Consider the following 21,402-nt stretch of genomic DNA (forward strand, 5'->3'; position numbering starts at 1 on the left):
GGGGAAGGGAAGGAATGTTAGTATGATATTCGCCGCCCGAAGGCCAGAAGGGTCGCCTCTATAGCGTGGTTCCCTAGCGTTTATCATGGAAGGGATAGTTGTTAGTGGGAATGGTTAAAAAAATCAGGATTCACTGCGGTAAGTGATGTGATTAAGTAAACGCGAATTATCGACCATTCGAAAAAAAAAAAATCTGAAAATCTTGTATGTCACGACACGCGGCAGAGAAAATAATTATTTGACTAGCTATATATTGTATTTTTCATCCCGCGAACTCGAGTCGCGATGAGAGAGAGTTAACTGTGGATAGTTAACCTGAGAAGGTAACCGGTATAACTCCTCTAAACCTTATCAAACTGGCGATATATTCTCTTATTCATAGCGTAGTGTGTATTTAACCTCAATTGTGGTGACTGAGAGTTATTCTAGGGAAACCTGAGAAGGTAACCGATCGAACACTTCTAAACCTCTTCTAAACCAATCGTCGATACAGTCCGTTAATGGGAGGCGATCTGGCGTAGTGGTAACATCCATACCTCTCACGCAGAGATCACGAGTTCAATTCTCACTCCCGACATTCTTCCAAAAATGGAAGTAAAAGTGACGAACCAGCCGAAATGTGCTGAAAATCACTATAATAGAGAAAAAAAAAAAAAAAAAAACAGTCCGTTAATATTCGTTAATATTATAATTTTGTATGAAAATTCAATTCTGCCGATTGAGAGTTACTTTTGGGAAACCTGAGAAGGTAACCGAGAAATTTCCTCCAAACCTAATCAAACTGACGATATATTCTCTTATTCAACGCGCGTGTTTATTTAAGCCTAATTACGAAGACTAAGAGTTATTTTAAGGAAACCAGAGAAGGTAACCGATTGAACTCTTCTAACCCAATCCGATCGTCGATAAACTCCGTTAATAATCGAGTATTCTGCATGGAAATCCAAACCTGGCGACTAAGGGTTATTTTTGGGAAACCTGAGAAGGTAACCGATATAACTCATATAAACCTTATCAATCCAACGATTTAACCTCAATGGCAACAGAGAGTTATTTTTGAGAAACCTGAGAAGGTAACCGAGAAAATTTCTCCCAAACCTAATCAATTATATATTATATTCTATATTCTTCTATATATAAATTATTTTATTCAACGCGCGTAGTGTTTATTTAAGCTCAATTGTGAAGACTGAGAGTTACTTTTGGGAAACCTGAGAAGGTAACCGATATAATTCCTTTGAACCTTATCAATCCAGCGATATATTATCTTTTTCAACCGTAATCGTGGCATCAGAGATTTATTTTTGGGAAACCTCAGAAGGTAGCCCAGAGAACTCCTCTAAAATTGATCGGACCACAACGCAACGGCACAACGGCGGACAAATAAATATAAATGTTACAGTACCAAAGAAAAACATTAGTATTACATACATATTTAAGTGGAGCCAAACTATAAATTGCCATAACTACAGACGAACAGTATCTACAATAACATGTCAAAATTACTCGAATCCTTCTCAATTCAAATTAGTGTAACAATTTATTCTGAATCTGAACATATACCTCCGATTTCCACATATATTACAGATAAAAACAGACAAACACAGAATATTACCAAAACACACACACAATTCAATAAACATCATTGTTATAGAAAGAAAAACCGATTCAAGGAAAAATAATATAACTCACATAACATTGCAGTTTTAATGTTGACGAGAAAAGTATGAATCTCTGGCAACCCAGATGCTATATATGTTACAAATAAAGGCAATCATTATACGCATACAAAAACACTTCTGCAGCCGGTGCTGTGACGTTCCAGTAGTGGTGATATCATCACTGCGCCTTTTCAAATCTGCTCGCTGGTATCCAGGAGAGCAGTGGGATATCCCTTTCCTGCTCACGTTGCTGCTGCTCTTCTCCAATATAGTGCAGCGTTTCACCCACACACACACATACTAGCGGTTACATTAAAACACGAACGAACATGATCGAACCGGACCGAAACAGTTTCACATAAATGCCAGAAAAAACGAATGAATCCGAACTCGGATATTAAATAAAGACAGTGGGAGCAACTAAGACAATTGGTTGTAGTGCTTCGAAAACAACACTTTCCATGAGACTGATGCCACGCCATCATTATTAGACAAAATAATACGACACACAACCAAGCGCGTCCTCTTTCCACTACTACTCGCGCGAGACATAAACAATGATGAACACTAGCAATCGACTATTAAAACAGACAATTTGAAACAAAAAATGTCCGTCTAAAATATTCAATAATAATATTATGTGATTTTCTCACTCACAAACTAGTTTGCCAACACTGTATTTTGAATGGTAGAATAAAAATACTTAGCTGGGATGTTTCTCGGCTTCTATATAGCATGGCTAACTATTACTCACACATACACATAACCACAGCATACGATAGGATGATGCGGAAAACGAGCAAAAATCGCGACCGTAATGTTTATTTTTAACAAATTTACGTGTTGGGAGCATCAACTAAGCATGTAATAATTTGGAAGAAAACTCTACGATATATCCCTTCACAAAAACAACATCACTTTTGGCGTTAAATGGCTTTAAAAAAACAAAACAAAACAACCAATGAACTGTTAATAGCAGCGGGTTGAGCCGAAACACATCGAAATACGTTAGGCAACGAGAAAAAAAAATAATCGCGGAGCAAAGAAAAACTGCATCCGCACCCGACGACTGCCCGATCGAGACTCCAATGCCCAAGAAAAGGCAATATTCTGAAGAAAGACTAAATTGTGAACGGATCAATATGATGACAGTAAACTCAAGCAATGAAAAATGCAACATCTACTTGAAAAAATTCAAATTTTTTCATTCAAAAATTGTGATTTCTAAAACCGGACAAACCATGATCAGAGGTGGACAAACCATGATCATAATTTCTCTTACATAAACTAGATAAACAAACATTACAAACATAAAAAATGAATAATTTCAACGCCTTGTGGTTGTATTTGCAACTAGAGACAACAAACTCAAACTCATATTAATTATATGTGATTTTCATGAAGAAAAATTTATTTGCGTTTACTAGTTGCGTGAAGGCACCCTAAATGGGACAAACCAAGATAATTTACCCTATTGTAGTTTTTGAGTTATAATTTTTTGTAAAAATATTTTTTTGTAGAAAATCAAGAAAATTTTTTTTGGCTATTTCAAAAAATTGTCTAATTTTTTTTTTCGAATACTTCAAGCAAACAAAGTTGCTTAAAAGACCCATGTGTTTACACCCACAACGTTTCACTGCTACTTGAGATGGTCCTGCAACGACCACTCAGAATGCGAAAATTAGAGAATTCTAAAATCTCAAATACCTGTACCTGAATTTCTAATATAATACAATCCTGCAATCTTGAGATAAAAAATTCGAAAATTTCAAAATCTCCGAATCCTAAAATTAATCCAAGGATGCAAAATTTCTAAAATCATAGAATTCTCAAACACACAATTCCGAAAATCACTTTTCGGGGTACAAAAATCTTAAATCAATTGATTGTCAAACCCAAAAATTCTTAAACTCTAGAATCCCAAATTCCTGAATTTTCAAAATCGAATTCAGGTTGCGAAAATCCTAAAATCCTACAATTCATAAATCCTATAATCCTAAAATGTTAAATCCTAAAGTTGATTTCCGGATGCCAAAATCCTTGAATCATAGAATTCTCACATTCTAAACCCAACCTGGAAGCCTAAAACCTAAATTTGTAATCATAGAATCTCAAAACCCTATATTCTTAATTGTAAAAATCGAGTCCGGGATGTAAACATAGAAAATCATAGAAATCTCAGACACTGAAATCCTAGAATTCCGCAAGCCATGGAACGCTTAAACCATAGAGTCATCAAATCAGAATTTTAAAATCCAAAATCCTAAAATCTATTTCAAGATGCAAACACAAAAAATCTTCTAATTCTCAAATTCTAAAACTCTGAAAATGTGAAATTAAAGAATTCTTAAATCATGGAATCCCAGTATCATATAATCCATGAGTTCTGAAATCGTTGAAATCGATTTATAAAATTCATAAATATACGCAACACTAATAAAAACATAGAATTAGTAGCAAACCTTTAATTCCCAAAATCATAGAATTATCAAAGTATAGAATCTTAAGCTCGAAGCTCGATTCTTAAATTATAGTACAGGTCGGACTCGGTTATGTACAGACTCGATTATATGTGAATCGATTATATACAATTTTGGACTCGATTATATACAGTTTGTAATTTTTTTTATATTCCAAATATGGCTTATTCCAAGAAGAAATGTAACCTTTAAACGTTAAGGTGAAGTTTAAGTGGCTATTACATGTACAGTGGGGTTAAAATTGTGATTTTTGAAGATTTTACTTGAATTTTCACCAGGAATTATTTATATCGATATTGCAACCAAATTTAGAAAGGTAGAAGTTGGGCGTCAAAGAACAAATTGTAGAGCGGTTCAAGAACTTCAATTTAATTGATAGAAACAGTTTAGTTTAATATAAATTTTGAGGTTAAAATTAATGATAACACATTAACAATTATTAACTTTTAAGTTTTTCACTTCCAAAATGTTATTAAAATACACTAATTTATTTGTTTCACTACTATATCCTGTACTAAATTGTCTCATCTTTTAAATGAAAGCACTAGAATCATCTTCCGTAGCGTACTTTTTTATGTAGAGCCAGTTTGAGGCAACAGAGTCTGAAACAAAAAAAAAGTCACCTCCTGAGAGAATCTGGATAAATTTATTTTTTTCATGTGAGAAAGGCGTTTTCTGACATTAAGGGGATGAATCAAAAATCAAAATTCCTCTTTTATTTTCAAAAAACCAAAAATATATGCAAAAAAAACAAATAACAATTTTTTTTCGACTCGATTATATACAGGATTTGATTATATACAGTGAAAAGAAATCAACTGTATATAATCGAGTCCGCGCTGTATCTTCAAATACTATAATTTCAAGATCCTCAAATTGATTTCATGGTACAAAAATCATAGAATCATGGGATCATCAAACCGTAAAAAATAAAAGTCATAGAACTCTCGAATCATGGAATCTTTATTCCAAAAATTTTAAGATTCTAGAATCGATTGCAGGATGCAGCTATCCTAAACCACAGTACTCTGAAATGCTATAATCATAAAATTCCCAAACCATAGAATTTTAAAATCCCAAAAATCATAAAAAATGTTATTAAATCATAAAAATTCTCAAGTCCTAGAATCCTAATCATGGAATTCAATAATTATAGAATCCTCTAATCCTTAAATTGATTCATGCACAAACAAATTGCGGAAATCATATAATCAAAAAAATTGCACAACCTAAAATCGTTAAATCATTGAATCCTCAAGTAATAGAAATTTAAAATCGATATCAGGATGCAGAAAATAATGGAGCTCTCAAATCTTAAAACTATAAATCCAAAATCATAGAATAGTCAAATAGTAGAATTCTGAATTCTCAAAATCCTAAATTATTATATTACATATATCTCGAATCTGAAAATTCTTAGAAACGTTAAATCATGAAATCTTTCAATCAGAGAATTCTCATAGAATTCATATCATAGAATTTTGAAATCAATCCTAAAATCGATTTCTGGATGCAAAAATCGTAAAATCTTCGAGAATCTCTTTTTCCGCAAAGATCCTAGAAGCCTAATATTCTAATTCGTTAAATCCCCAAACCCTAAAATGCTAGAATACTTAAATATAAGAATCAAAAAATTCTAAAATTGTTTTCAGGATGCAGAAATCCTTAAATCATAGGATTCTCAAACCCAAAAATTCTAAAATCCTTAAATAATAAAATCCTACAATTCTTCTTCTTCTTCAATGGCACTAACGTTCCTAGAGGAACTTCGCTGTCTCAACGTAGTATTACTTGCGTCATTTTTATTAGTACTTAGTTGAGATTTCTATGCCAAATAACACGCCTTGATTGCATTCTGAGTGGCAAGCTCTAGATTACGCGTGATCACAGTGCAAGTCGGAGGAAATTTCTTTGACGAAAAATTCCCCCGACCAGAACGGGAATCGAACCCGAACACCCGGCATGTTAGTTATGACGCTAACCACTCGGCCAAGGGAGCACCAAATCCTACAATTATGAACCCTAAAGTTAGAGAACCCTCCAATTCTAAAATATTGAAGCTCTAAAATCGATTTCAGGATGCAAAAATTATAAAATTCTTAAACCACTAAAATCAGGCGATCCCAAAACTCCAAAATCTTGATCTCCCCAAACAATCAAACCGATTTCAGTATACCGAGATCCTAAAATCGCACAATTCAGAAGAAAACTATGAAATCTCAAAATTCTAAAATCCTGAATTCCCAAAATCGATTCCCGTATGCAAAAACTATGGGTTGGTTGTATCTATATTCGCAAAGTTGACATTGGGCTACAATTGGCTTAGTAAAAACTCGAGTTGGCATGAAATTCGTCAGGTTTGTTTGTGTTTGTGTTAGACAACTGGGGAATGTTACTCCTCTACTCAATCTTAAATCGATCCAAACAGAATCCATTGCACAATGGTCCAGGAGATGCATTTAAGTGGAAATTAGCATTTAGAGCTCGACAGTTATTCTCTAGACAAAAACTATAGAGGTAAACATAGTTCGACAATATTGTAGCTCCAATTATTCGAGACATCTTTGTAGAACAAAGTTTTTCTCTATCTCTTGAAATAACCGATATAGCGCATTTTTCTTTAGTTACGTTAGGGTCACCATGAAAAAAACTGTTTTTTTGCTCTAACTTTTATGCTTCATGCAAACTGTTTTTATGCAAACTGTCTTCGAAAGACTTTTAGAGCTTACTAATACAAACATTTTTCGATGCAGAACTTGTCAATATCTCAACTTTACTAAAAGTGATTGATATTTCTTCCCAAAAAACATGCTCTTTTCATTTGTTTGTCATTCTTTCTGGGGCAAACGCAAACAAAGTTTATTGGCGGCATATGAAAGAGCATATTTCACTCTACATGATGTGTGATTTTCAAAACTATGTTATTTTTTGTGTTTGAGTAAATTAAAATTGAAATCATGAGTTTTTGGGTAAAAAACCATCAATAACATTGAGTAGGATAGAGATATAGACAAGTTCTGCATCGCAAAATGTTGGTATCGATAAGCTCTAAAAGTCGTATGAAGACAGTTTTGATGTAGAATTTGAAATATAAAAGTTAAAGCAGAAAAAACACGTTTTTTCATGGTCACCCTAATGCAACTTAGAAAAAAGCGTTAAATCGATTATTTTAAAAGATAGAAAAAAAGCTTTGTTCTACAAAGTTTTTTAAAATAACTGTGGCTACAACATTGTTGAACTATGTTTATCTCTATCTATAAAGATAAGAAAGATTTTTTATTTCATCGACAATTCTGGTCACCCTATTTTTGATAACATATGTAACAACTTTGTCTAAGACAGTTTTCTGTCTAAACAATAAATATCTCCCACAAAGTTGTTTTTAGCGCCTTCTATCTGAGTTGCATTAGGGTAACTATGAAAAAAAAGGGTTTTTTTACTCTAACTTTTATATTTGAAATTCTACATCAAAATGGTCTTCGTACGACTTTTAGAGCTTATCAATACCAACATTTCGCGATACAGAACATGTCAATATCTTAATCCTGCTCAAAGTAATTGATGGGCTTTCATCCAAAAACTCATGATTTCAATTTTAATTTACTCAAACACGAAAAATAAGCTAATTTTGAAAATCACATATTATTATATAGAGTGAAATTTGTTCTTTCAAATTTCGTCAACAAACATTTTTAATGTTTGCCCCAGAAATAATGACAAACAAATGAAAAGAGCTTGTTTTTTGGGAAGAAATATCAATAGCTTTGAGTAAAGTTGAGATATTGACAAGTTCTGCATCCAAAAATGTTTGTATTAGTAAGCATTAAAATTTCAAAATTTTAAATATAAAAGTTAGAGCAAAAAAAAACAGTTTTGTTCATGGTGACCCTAACGTAACTAAAGAAAAAAGGCGTTATATCGGTTATTTCAAGAGATAGAGAAAAACTTTGCTCTACAAAGATGTCTCAAATAATTGGAGCTACAACATTTTCGAACTATGTTTACCTCTATCTATAAAGATAAGAAAGTTAGATTTTTTATTTCATCGACAATTTTGGTCACCCTTTTTTTGACAACATAAAAAAGAGCGCTCTATCATGAGTAACAACTTTGTCTAAGAAAGTTTTTGTCTAGAGAATAACTGTCAAGCTTTAAATGCTAATTTCCACTTAAATGCATCTCCTGGACCATTGTGCATTGTTTTTGCATGAAATTATTCACCGTTTAGTTGTAAAATTTGTTGCCATTCTAAACGTACCTTAATAATGCCTCTCTCACGAAAAGTCTTGGTCTTTAGTGGCGATAAACTCTAGTAATCGATTTTAATAATCTTTTTTTGATCCCAATTTCTTTTCACTCAGGATGTTTTAATTGCTATTTTATTCTTGATTTTATTATTTCATTTTTGTCCACCATTTTTTCTAATTGAGACACTACGCAATAAGTAATGTTTGTTATGCTCTGCAACATCCAAAACAATTCAAACATCTAAAGATTATTTTCTGAGAAAATTCTTCTCGAAAAATAAAAAAAATAATAAGTTTTGCTAGAATGTATTTTTTTACACAACTTATGCCATAAAAATTTACCCACTTACAATTAATTCATGCATTGCAGTCCACAATTGTCTGCCCTTGAAGGAAAATTAACTTCTAGGTACAAAAGACTCGAAAAACATTCGAAAACGATCAAAAGTTGAGAGTTTTCAGTAAATTTTTTTTCAAATCACTGTATCTCAGAAACGGTAGCATTTAGCAAAATTTTGCCGTACATCTTTTTGACTGCAAATTATGCGCACCTTCATAGAATCCTGTCTAGAAACAATTATAAGAAGCATTTCAACAATTTTCAAAATTCCAACTTTAAAAAAAAATATAACTTTTTTTCCCATTATTTTTCCATATTGGAGCACTGTACAATAAACGTCATTATGTAGTTGTCGGCTGTAACATATCAAAACATAAAAAAGTTAAAAACAGTTTTTTTTTAGAAAATTGAGTTTTAATTTTTTTCGGAATAAAATAAAAATAAAACATTTTTTAACAGTGCATACTTTCTCCACATATTCCCAATGAAAACCTAAAACGTTGCGGAAGACACCAACTCAATTGTACCAACCCTTTCCGGATTATTTTTTTTTGTTCACAAATTTTCGAGCAATCTTTGCCCTTCTCTAAAGTAATGTTAGAGTAAAACTGGCAAACCGATTATGCAAATTTACTTTTTTTGGTCATAAAGAATGCGTGTGAACAATTTGAGCCAAATAAAAAAAAACAAAAATAAAATTTATGAAAAAAAAAATTTCATTTGCGGTGGAACACCTCAACAACAAAGCACTGTCAAAAGCTTGCATTTTCGACAACTGGGAGCGCTGCTAGCGGCAAAATGAAGCGCCTCATTCCTAAATGATCTAAACTCCAGTTTAGAATAACTTTCTGCTCAATGGTGTCACTCCAAAGCCACTGATGCAAAACTCTCTGGTGGAATTGATAAACTTTCTCACGCGTATAAAAACCCATAGTGGTTTGGAAACTACCCTAAATCATGCCCACTTAGCACCCAAGTTGTTATCCAAATTTTCCAGTTCCCAGAATCAGGGAGCCCGAGAGTGATACAAACCGGCTCATCAATGCCCCTAATATTAATCTTACTCTGCAATAAATTACGAAAACAAAGCGGAAAAGGGTCGTCAAAAGCTAGACTGAAATGGCAACTGAGTAATAACTTTGCGCCCCGATCCGAGTCCCGTTCCCCAAGAGTGCGTGGAGATAAAAAACAATTGTAGGATTAGCATTTTTAACCATCCCTCCCGCAGGATTTCCTGCGGTAAACAGTATTATTCTTTTATGTTGTTTACATTGTTCGGAGCTGGGCAATTCGAAACGAAGGGAGCCTAGATGTTTGTTTTTAATTATAACTCCAAGCAGTGTCCTTTCCGGAAGACTCTCGAATCGGATCAATTCGGGAGAAAAAAAATGATGTGGAAAAACTCACCTGTGCTCCGCCTTCCGGTAGTACTTCTTCACGTGCGACTCCCCGAATGAGTTGTTTGACTCCCCGCCGCCGGGTTGGGGCGACGGAAGTTCGATGCCCTCGAAGTACATTTTGGGTTTGGGGACAGGAGAGACACGGTGAGCGAATGCCTGGTCGCAGGATGTCTTCCGGAAGTCGCTGCAGAACGACGGACGACGATGGCGCGATTCGATGACGGTGATTGATGGTGCTGCTGAAAGTGGGTTACGAAAAATACGGTGGAAGGATGTGATCAAAATTGGGGTTAGGGGTTGATTGACGTGTTTTGTGTTTGTAAAATGGAGATTTATTAGCTGAGCGCATTCGATGTCTTCCACAAATTGTTGTAAATCGAACTGGAGGACCTTTGTTTCTAATTTCGGTGAGATTAACTTCTCGGTGACAGCAGCTATTTCGAGACTGACCTCTCAGTAATATGATGTATGAGGTGAACAATTTTGTTTTCGTCTTTTTTCTATAAATGGCTTTAGCGATAGGTGCTCGAAACGAACTTCATAGAAAAATTAATCTTCAAAAATCTTCAAGTATTACAGAAAAACTCAGGCTGTTGTTCAGCCGATCATTCTTCTTTGTCTAATAATTAAAGAATCTTTCTCCCATATCAACTCTAACACCCCGTTTTAAGAATACAAATCCATGTAAAGAGCGGCTCTTTTCAGGGCCACAATTTGGAATATATAAAAAGTTAAAACATTTAAAACAATTAAAAGAACTATTTTCAAAATCATTTTTTCTAACAAACACAGCCTACGTCAAGCTTTCGTTCGTGCCCTCACAACAAACCCTAATACTTTTCCAAACACTAAGCGGCGGGGAGCTTCGCAATAAGGTAATTGAGAGAACACATCTGCAATAAGACAGACCGACGATACACTTGTTGGCTCATCGAGTTGCGAATTCTCGAATATATAATGTATTTGAATAGTCCGGCGGCGGATATCAGTATTATCGTTCCACGAACCAATACTTATCGGGCCAAAACTTTGAATTAACCTTTCGATTCACGCTTTACGATGACTTACAATCAAAGAAATTCTATTTGAGACTTCCAGAAAACTAGGAACGATCCATGATGCAAAGGCGACGCGTGACCAAGTGGCTTCGTTCAGCAGAAAAAATTGAACCTCACATGTCATATTTACGCAAGACGGCGCATTAGTAGTAATGATCGCTTTATGCATAGCGTTTACCGTGTCGAGCTTCAAGATGCAGAAAAATGTTTCACCCAAAGTTTCACCTAAATGGAAAAGAAAATAAGGATATTCGGGATAATATGGAAATTACCGTCGATAACTCCTCATCCGTGCTACAAGTGTGAAATAATAATAAAAATAAAAATTCTGAGATTGTCCACCTGTGCTATGAACAGTTTGAACAGACTGACGAGACACCACTGCCATGATATATGATGAAGACTTTACGAATAGAGATAAAATTTCAAGAATTCTCAGATTTTAGGATTCGAAGATTTCCCAATTTCGGGATTTCAGGTTTGTAGGATTTTACGATTTTAGGATATTTTCATACTAAAATAGATTTTGAAAATCCATGATTTTTTTAATTTCAGTAGAGGCATTTTATGATTCAATTTTGGGATTTTGAATTTTTGAATCTCAGGATTGTAGGATTTTATTATTTTAATATTTGATAATCATAAGTTTTGGGTTTAAGAACTTCATGAGAATTCAGAATTTTAGGATTTGATTATTTTGTGACTATTGAATTCTGAAAACAATTTTATAATTTTAGGATCTCATGATTTCTGGATTTTGGGATTTTATGGTTTGAGAATCATATGATTTAAGGATTTTCGATCATCGAAATCGATTTTGGGAATTCAGAATTTTATGATTTTAAGGTTCTATGGTTTTCGGATTTTTGTGTTGAAGAATTTTGTGATTCTAGGATGTTCACAGTTTGAAATCGAGGAATTCGAGAAATCAACGGTTTGAGAATTATAAAATTTTAGGATTTTAACACACTGGAATCGATTTTGTATTTTTCGGATTTTAGTGTTTAAGAATGTTAGAATTTTCGCATCCTGAAATCGATTTTGAGAATTCAGGATTTTCGGATTTTAGAGTTTTGTGATTTGAAGATATTATGCTTTTAGGTTTTTCAGATTCCAGAGTTTGGAAATTGTATGATTGATGAATTTTGCGTCCTGAAATACATTTTTGGAACTCAGGATCTTAGAGTTTTAGAACCTTCGTAGTTTAGGGTTTAGGTATCTGATGATTGCAGGATTTTTGCATTCTGGAATTATTTTATTATTCAAGTATTTAGAAATTTTGGATTTCAGAACTGTAGTATTCAAAGTTTTTATGATTTAATAGGATCTTAAAATTATATGACTTCGGGAATTCTATTATTTTTTCATCCTGAAATCTATTTTAGGATTTAAAAATTCTAGGATTTTAGGATTTTATGATTTTTGCATGAAATCAGTAGATTTCATTTAGGAGTTAAGAATTCTACGATTTAAATATTCTACAAGTCTACAGAATTTCAGAATTCCATGATTCGGGAATTCTAAAGTCTGCTTCATTTAATATTGGAACAAATTCTTTTGCTCATTGTGGCGCTCCTAGTGGACGGATTTGGAAACTTTTTTCACCCACGTGTCGGGAAATTCATTACCTTTCACCATGTATTTATGTCATAACACCAAACGATAGCATTTTGTAAACAACCGCCATGGAAGCCGAACGGAGAGATAAAATTGTGCACAGGTTTCTTGAAAATCCATTGTTGTCGGCATCTAAGCTAGCTAAACAGCTTAAAATGCCCAGAAATACCGTATGGCGTGTTATCAAGCAGTACAAGGAAACATTGACGACGGCTCGGAAGCCGCATTCGAAGCGTCGGAGTGGAACTGTCGACCGGAAACTGCGTGGGAAAGTCATCAAGGCCGTCAAGAGGAATCCCAATCTTTCAGACCGCGATTTGGCCAATAAGTTCCAGGCCGCTCACGGTACGGTGCGACGAATTCGTCTCCGGGAAGGAATAAGGTCATTCCGAGCCAGCAAACAGCCAAATCGGACGCTGAAGCAGAACAATGTGGCCAGAATCCGTGCTCGAAAGCTGTACGACCAAGTGCTGACCAAGTTCGACGGATGTATTCTGATGGACGATGAGACCTACATGAAGGCGGACTTTGGGCAAATCCCAGGTCAAAAATTTTATTTGGCGACGGCTCGGGGGGATGTACCTGCAAAATTTAAGTTCGTGTTTGCGGATAAATTCGCCCGCAAGTACATGATTTGGCAGGGGATATGCAGTTGTGGACAGAAAACCAAAGTCTTTCTCACTGACAAGACAATGACATCAGAAGTCTACAAAAAAGAGTGCCTACAAAAACGGATTCTGCGGTTTATTCGTGCCCACGACCGTCCAGTAATGTTTTGGCCGGACCTCGCAAGCTGCCATTACAGCAAAACGGTTATGGAATGGTACGCAACGAACGGGGTCAGCGTAATACCGAAGGACCTCAACCCCCCAAACTGCCCCCAGTTCCGGCCGATAGAGAAATACTGGGCAATCACGAAGCGGAGGCTTAAGGCAAAGGGAAAACTTGTTAGGAACATGACTCAAATAAAGAACTGGTGGAATCAAATCGCCAAAACGGTGGACGAAAAGGGTGTGCGCCGCCTAATGTGCCGTATTACGGGAAAAGTACGAGAATTTCTTCGAAACAGCAATGAATAATTTTTTAATTTTTTTTTATGAAAGAGTCAAGAAAATGCTACATTTGTATGAAAAACAAATTATGAATTCGTTAATAAATGACTGAACTACACGCAATTGTTTGTGTTCCAATATTAAATGAAGCAGACTTTATGACATTCAAATTTTATGATTTGAGTTCTTTATAATTTTTGGAATTGTGAATTTTATGATTTTATGGGTTTCGTTTCGTGAAATCGATTTTGGGATTTTACAGTTCTCTGATTTGAGAACTTAGGATTTTAAGCTTTTATGATGTTGGGATTTGAAAATTCATCGATCTCATGAATCTTTTTTTATGATCCAGGAATTCTATGATTTTGAGACTTTGGGATTTCACGTATTGTAATTGTAATTCTATTTTATGATTTCTGACTCCTGAAATTGGTTCTAGGATTTGGAACTTTGAGAAAAAAAAGAAAAAATTCTATGATTTCAGGAATCTGGGATTTTGGAATTTCACGAAAAAATAAAAAAATAAAACCATGAAATCATGAAATCTATGAATTTGAGATCCAATGATTTCATGGTTTTAAGATATTTGAATTCCACTAAGATTTTATGATTTTTGCTTCTTGAAATCATTTGGGATTTGAAAATTTAGGATTTTTTTTCAAAATTTTAGAGTTCTATGATTTGAGAATTTGGAATTTTAGAAATCTACGAGTGGTTTTGGAATTTGAGAAATCTACGATTTTTTCATATTGAAATCAATTCGAGGATTTTGGAATTTTTAGATTTTGAAATAATAGTATTTCAAAATTCTATGATTTTTAAAATTAGGATTTCAGAATTGTATGATTTTATGGTTTATGCATTTTCAACTCGATTTTCGGATTTTAAAATTTTAGGATTCAAGAATTCTTTGGTTTGAGTACTTAGAATTTCTAGAATTTTGGATTTTAGAATTATATAATTTTGAGATATTAAGATAGCTATGATTTTATATCTTTTGCTTACTGATTACTTTCTGATTTTGAAATTGTAGAATTTTGAGAATTTGGATTTTCGAATTTTATGATCTGAAATCCCGATGATGCATTTTTGTATTCTGAAAACGATTTAAAGATTTTGGGTGTTAAGAATTTCAAAATTCTATGGTTTTATGGCTTCAGCATCCTGAAATCCAATTTTAGAGTTCTATGATTTGATAATTGAGGTTTACAGGATACTTTTATTTTAGCATCTTGAATCAATTCCACCATATTGAAATTTCAGAATTTAAAAACTCTATGATTTCAAGAATTTGAGATTTTAGATTTCTATGATTTTGAAATATAAGGATTTCAGAGTTTCATGATTTGGATTTGAGATTGCTTCGATTTTTTATCTTTTGCTTCCTGAAATCGGTTTGGAAGTTGTAGAATTTTGGGTATTTGGATTTTAGAATTCTATTATTTTAGGATTTTAGGATTTCATATGATTTTATGATATGATTATGATTTTTATGCATTTATATATTCTGAATACGATTTAAGGATTTCGGGAATTTATGATTTTAAATTTCCATGATTTGAAAATACTATAATTTTATGGCTTTGGCACCCTGAAATCGAATTTTAAAGTTCTATGATTTGATAATGCAGGATCATAGGATACTATGATTTTAGAAATCAATTCAAAAAAGGATTTTAGAAATCAAAGGATTTTCAAATTTATGAATTTAAGAATTTATGATTTTAGAATTCCATGATTCGGAACTTCAATGATTTTGAAATTTTAGAATTTAAGGTTTTATGATTTCTGGATTTGATAATTTCGATTTTATGATTTTTGCTTCCTGAAATCGATCTTATGATTATGAAATTTAAAATTTTGAGAATTCAGGATCTCAAAATATTTGATTTCGAATTTAAGACTTCTTATATTTGTTAAGATTATTGAAATCCACGATTTTCTCATTCTATGGTTTTAGATTTCAGAGTTTTTTCTCTATAAGTTTTTATTATGATAATTAAATCATAAAATTCTCAAATCCAATGTGAATTTCATGAATTTCTGATATGAGCTTCCTGAAATCGATTTTAGGATTCTAGAGTTTTATGATTTGAGAATTTATAATTCCAAGATTCTATGATTTTAGGATTTGAGAGTTTTTTGAGCATACTAAAATTGATTCTAGGAAATTCAAAAAAATATGATTCAAAATTTTTGTGATTTGAAAAATATTTTTTTTCGAGGATTCTATGGTTTTGAGATTCCAGAGTTTTTTCTCTATGAGTTTTTGTTATGATCATAGAATCATAGAATTCTCAAAATCAAAAATTCACGCTGAAATCGATTGAAGGATTTTGAAATTTTAGGTTTTGAGAATTTTATGATTTTATGATCGTAATGAAAACTCATAGAGAAAAACGCTGAAATCTCAAAACCATAGAATTTGCAAATCGTGGAATTCTATAATCCGGAATTCCCGAAATCATTGAATCCTTAACTCCTAAATTTAAAAAAAACCCTACAATCGATTTCAGGATGCAGAATTTATAGAATTCTCGAATCCTGGATTCAGGATTTCAGAATCCTATGACTTTATGACTCATGTATCTTCAAATCGATTTTCGGATTTTGAAATTTTTGGATTCAATAATTCTTTGGTGTGAGTATTCAGAATTTCAGGAATTGGGGAATTCCGAATTCTACGATTCAGAAAAGTTATGATTTCGAGATGCTAGCATTTAAGGGTTTTATGATTTGTTGGATTTGAGAATGCTATGATTTTATATCTTTTTTTCACCTGGAATCGATTTTAAGATTCTTGAATTTTGACAATTAAGGAGTTAAGAACTCAACGATCTCAGCAATTCCAGATTGTAGAATTCCACGATTTCCAAATTCCATGTTTTTGAGATTTCAGAGTTCTTTTTCTCCATGAGTTTTTATCATAGAATTCTCAAACCCAAAAAAAATAATTCATACCGGAATCGATTGATTTGAAGTTTAGGTTTTGAGAATTCTATGATTTTACGATTTTTGCATCTTTAAATTGATTACAGAATTTTCAAAATTTTAGGCGTTAAGAATTCTATGATTGATGTATGGTTTGTGCCTTCTTCTTTGAATAATGGAAGAGTCTTCTGTATAAGCCTATTTTATGATTTCAGGAATTGGAAATATTAAAACTCCACGGTTCGGTAATTCTATGATCTTGAGATTTTCAGGATTTCAGGGTTTTATGACTTTTGAATCAGTGAATTCTTTGATTCCATAATTTAACTTCTTGAAATCCATTTTAGGATTATAAAATTTAGACTTTAGGATTTGAGAGTTCTATGATTCAAAAGTTTAGAATTCTATGAGTTTAGGATTTAAAAATTTTATGATTTTATGATTTTTGCATACTGAAATTTATTTTAGGATCTTCAAAATTTAGGAGTTAAAAACACAATGATTTCAGGAATTCCGTATTATAGAATTACACGATTTGCAAATCGTATGTTTTTGAGATTTAAGGGTTTTTCTTTGGTGAGTTTTTATTATGATCATAAAATCATAGAATTCTCAAATCCAAAAATGATAATTCATACTGAATTTGATTGAAGGATTTTGTTTCAGTTGCAGTTTCAGGTTTTGAGAATTCTTTGTTTCAAAATTTCTATGATTTTAGGATTTAAGAATTCTCTGATAATAAAATTTTCGCATTTTGACATCGATTAAAGGTTTTTTTCTCTGTGAGTTTTTATTATGATCATAAAATTATAGAATTCTCGAACCCAAAAATAATTATTTATACTGAATTTGATTGAAGGATTTTGTTTTAGTTGCAGTTTCAGGTTTTGAGAATTCTTTGATTTTATAATTTTTGCATTTTGACATAGATTATATAATTTTCAAAATTTCAGACGTTGATAATTCTATAACTTAGGTATGGTGTGTGTCTTCTTCTTTCAGTAATGAAAGACTTTCCCCTATTAGCATACTCTATGATTTCTGAAATTCGGGATATTAAAACTCCACGATTCGGGAATTTTATGATTTTGGGATTTTAGGATTTCATAACTTTTAAATTTTACTTTCTGAAATCCGTCCTAGGATTTGAAAATTCTATTTTTATGATTTTTGGATATTGAGATCGATTTAAGGATTAGGAAATTTTGGGATTCATGAATTCTAGGATTTGAGAGCTTTACGGATTTAGGAATATAGCGAATTCTATAGCAAATTCAAATTGAAATTTCAGGATTCAAGATTTTATTATTTCCGAGTTTTTTGAGTTTGAGTGTTTTATGATTATTTTCGGTTTCAGGATTTTAAAATTCGAGGAATTTTGTGATTTAATAAATTTAATTAAATTTAATGATTTAATACATATTAATATTCTCTGCTAGTATGTTAAACATGTCAGTTCGCAATCCTTTGTTCGAAGAGAAAGTTGGAGTTGAATTCAACACGGTCGAGCGAATGACATCCGGTAAGGATTTTCATCATGGCTATTGATGAAAGGTACAGTTTGCTTTTGAAGGCACTCTTCCTGGTAAGTTTCCTTGTTATTTTTGCCTGAGGTGATAAAAGATTGTCTTTTCCAGTCCCATGTACCAAATTGCTTGCCAAACAAGATATTTTGTGAATTTCGTCAACTTTTTCGCCCGAAAAGTATATCGGTGTTGCATTTCTGCCCATTGCAGTTTGAAAATCCAGACCTGGAAGTTGTTAAAAATCTTCCAGTACGCAAGCTGCATTGTCGATAACAACATTTCGTCTGGCAATGACAATGCAGATTTTGAAAAACTTCACGATGCATTCAAAAACAGTATCCTAATCGATGAACAAGCAAACTAAATAGAATAATCGTACTTCTACGTCAACAATGCGGTGGTTTCTTGGACATCTCGAGCTATATTTTTATCACCCCATATATCACTAGCTTACTTGCGCCAAATGGTGTCTAATTATAATTTAGTTTCCACTGCAGCTTGTGTAATCTTGAACAATCAATCTGGATTTTCTTCCACATACATTCAGTGACCGTCTCCCCAAGGCAATGACAGTTTACAAGAATTGAATCTCGCATCGCAAAAAAGATACGTTTGATGAACATTTGGAGCGGAAGTTTCTACAATCTAGATACCTATGGATCAATGTACTGGAAAAAAGGTAATGAAGATGGTCGAGTTTCGAGCGTCATAGCATGCGCTGCCATAACTATTTCGAAAATAGTGACGTCAGTCGTTGTGTTTATATTCGATTGCCCACCGCATCCATGTAAAAATGCTATTTTCAGGAACTAATTTATCAATTAAAAACGTACATTTTTGTAGAGCTCCCGCCGAATATGAGGCTAATGTGACAGCGTGGAGTGAATATTTGTGAAATCACGTCGAATAAGACGGATAAAAGTGATATTTCCATGTGCCATTTTCACTCCCCCACGTTCATAGAAACGAACGAAGTTTCATTATTTTACCGTTATGAAGTTGATGTTTCGAAGGCTCTCAGTGTTGGTGGGATTATAATCGCCAATTAATCAAAATTTTACCGAAAATGTTACTGTTTTCGAGAACTAAGCATACGACTGTTCTCTGGACCTTTTTACCACACGAATAATCGAAATATACCACGATATAATTGTCATCTATTAAAAAAACAACCAGTTGAATGATTTTATGAGAATTTTGGCTCAAATTATCATGCAACCGTGAGTACTTTGAACATTGTTTTGTTTCTTCCATATACATTCCATATTGAATGCAAATAATTACGACACGATATTTTGCTTGCCAATACAGATACACTTCGCCTACTGCTCCACCTCAGTATGTACTCATTGCCTATGGATTATGAGTGGAATTCGTATACTTTCTCAATTTACGATTCCATTCTCGTATTAATCTCGTTAATTTTGCAGGTGTATGAGTATTTCACCTTTTGAAATACAGATTAATTTTTCATCTACACATGATCTAGTCTTAAAATAGAACCATTTCTTTTACGCTGTGTATTTCCGTGTCCAAACTGAGATAGAAGCAAACGCGTAGCGCAAACCAAGCGATTGTGCATGGGAGAATCCAATGACACCGCTAACCCACTGCCAATGTCATATCGGGCCCAACTTCGCTACAGCTGATAAACGCCGGACTTTATCGCATCCTTTCCCCTTCTCATTCATCTTTCCCTGCCCAACACCAAATGCCACCGTATGACCGATGATAATGACGCAGAACAAAAAATCAATTTTCCCTTAGTCATTTTCCCATTTTCGGAATCTCACAAACCTTTCCAATGAATGTGGTATCCTCTCGGGTGCTCCTGAATCGAACGGAGTCGGACTATCGGGCCAAGGATGCGGCTAAATGATGACGATGAGGGAACGCACTTCCTAACCGAAACAGCTGCAATGATTGCTTCCGGTGCTGATTTCAACAAACAACACAACACAATAACACACACACACGCACTACTACTTTTTTTTTGCTTGCTAGTGTAACTGAAACGAATCCGCTGCCATTCGCGGCGATGAATCTCCTGACGCACTCCCAGAAACACGCAATCTCTGGCTGTGGAGATTGCTGGACATGCAACGAAGTGGGAATTAGTTTTCACTCGCGAAACAACCACGATTGATTTACAGGCGCACTTCTTCTTGCTTGTGGTACGCAAGCTAGGCAGAGGGAAAATTGTGTTGTTTTTCCTCTTGGTTTCAGAGCTAGAGCTGTCAAAACTTTTGTGCAGCTGTGTTTTACGCCGTCGAGAGCGTCGCAATTTGCGAGGCGTAGAAGTTTATCGCTCGCGGGAGAGCAAATTTTTTATCTTTGCTCTCTTATCGGTCGTGGAAATCTTTGTGCTTTGATTAGATCCTAAGTGAACGGTGAAACTGGAGTAGACAATGAAATTGTTTTGCTAAACAAAATGTTCCATAAGTGGCAACCAAGGCGTTTATATCAATGTATAACAGGTGTAGCAACATCATCACTTCAATAAGAAGGGGATTACGGTTTGTGGAGCGGGGGTTGTTTGTTTTGTTATTGCTAGGATACGCCATTTTTGCATTTCCACATGCGAGAGTAGTGGAAATGAGAATGAAATTCTACAAAATCATCCCTTCTTTTTCACATAAATTCTCGAAATCCGAACATAGTAGGCATCGTTCGAATAAGCATCGTAGCAGCTTGTAGAGAGCCGCCGGCAGCGTTCGGATGCTGTTTGTAAACAATACCGACAGCAATTCCAATATGGCTGAAAGTGCATTTCATATGATTGTTTCACCTGGTACATATAGAGGCGCCTTGGTGGCAACTACACAGAAATGACACTTTGTAAATCCGATATTTTATGGTCGGATGCAAGTGAAACTGGAATGTAAACAGAGAAAAATTGAGAGGGAGTGAGAGAGTTGGGTGCTCTCACGTTGCTCCACAATGTTTTCGTCTCTGCGTGTTTTCCGTTTGGAAACAGCTGTGCGGAGTTGGTGGGTGGTGTGTGGAGTGGAAGGCGCCACTGCTGTTTCGTTAGCAGGGGGCGATTCAATTTTGATTATTACCAACTTCAGTAAGATAGTGGAACATTTC

General features: G+C 33.9%; 1 protein-coding gene across 2 annotated transcripts in view; it reads right to left on the reverse strand.

Annotated features, from left to right (window-relative positions):
* LOC129764592 (cytosolic purine 5'-nucleotidase) overlaps positions 1-20,681 on the reverse strand; it is a 117,639-nt gene extending 96,958 nt beyond the window's left edge. Inside the window, exons 1-2 of one of the 2 annotated variants that reach the window (XM_055763845.1) lie at positions 20,110-20,681; positions 10,136-10,367 (exon numbers count right to left, since the gene is read on the reverse strand). In XM_055763845.1, coding sequence (XP_055619820.1) covers positions 10,136-10,245 — 110 coding nt within the window. In that variant the 5' untranslated portion in view covers positions 10,246-10,367; positions 20,110-20,681. The remainder of the gene's footprint in view (positions 1-10,135; positions 10,368-20,109) is intronic. The other variant, XM_055763834.1, reaches the window with a different exon arrangement.
* Positions 20,682-21,402: the final 721 nt, after the last annotated feature.

This window comes from Toxorhynchites rutilus, chromosome 1 (assembly GCF_029784135.1).
Source record: "Toxorhynchites rutilus septentrionalis strain SRP chromosome 1, ASM2978413v1, whole genome shotgun sequence".
Lineage (NCBI taxonomy): Eukaryota > Metazoa > Arthropoda > Insecta > Diptera > Culicidae > Toxorhynchites > Toxorhynchites rutilus.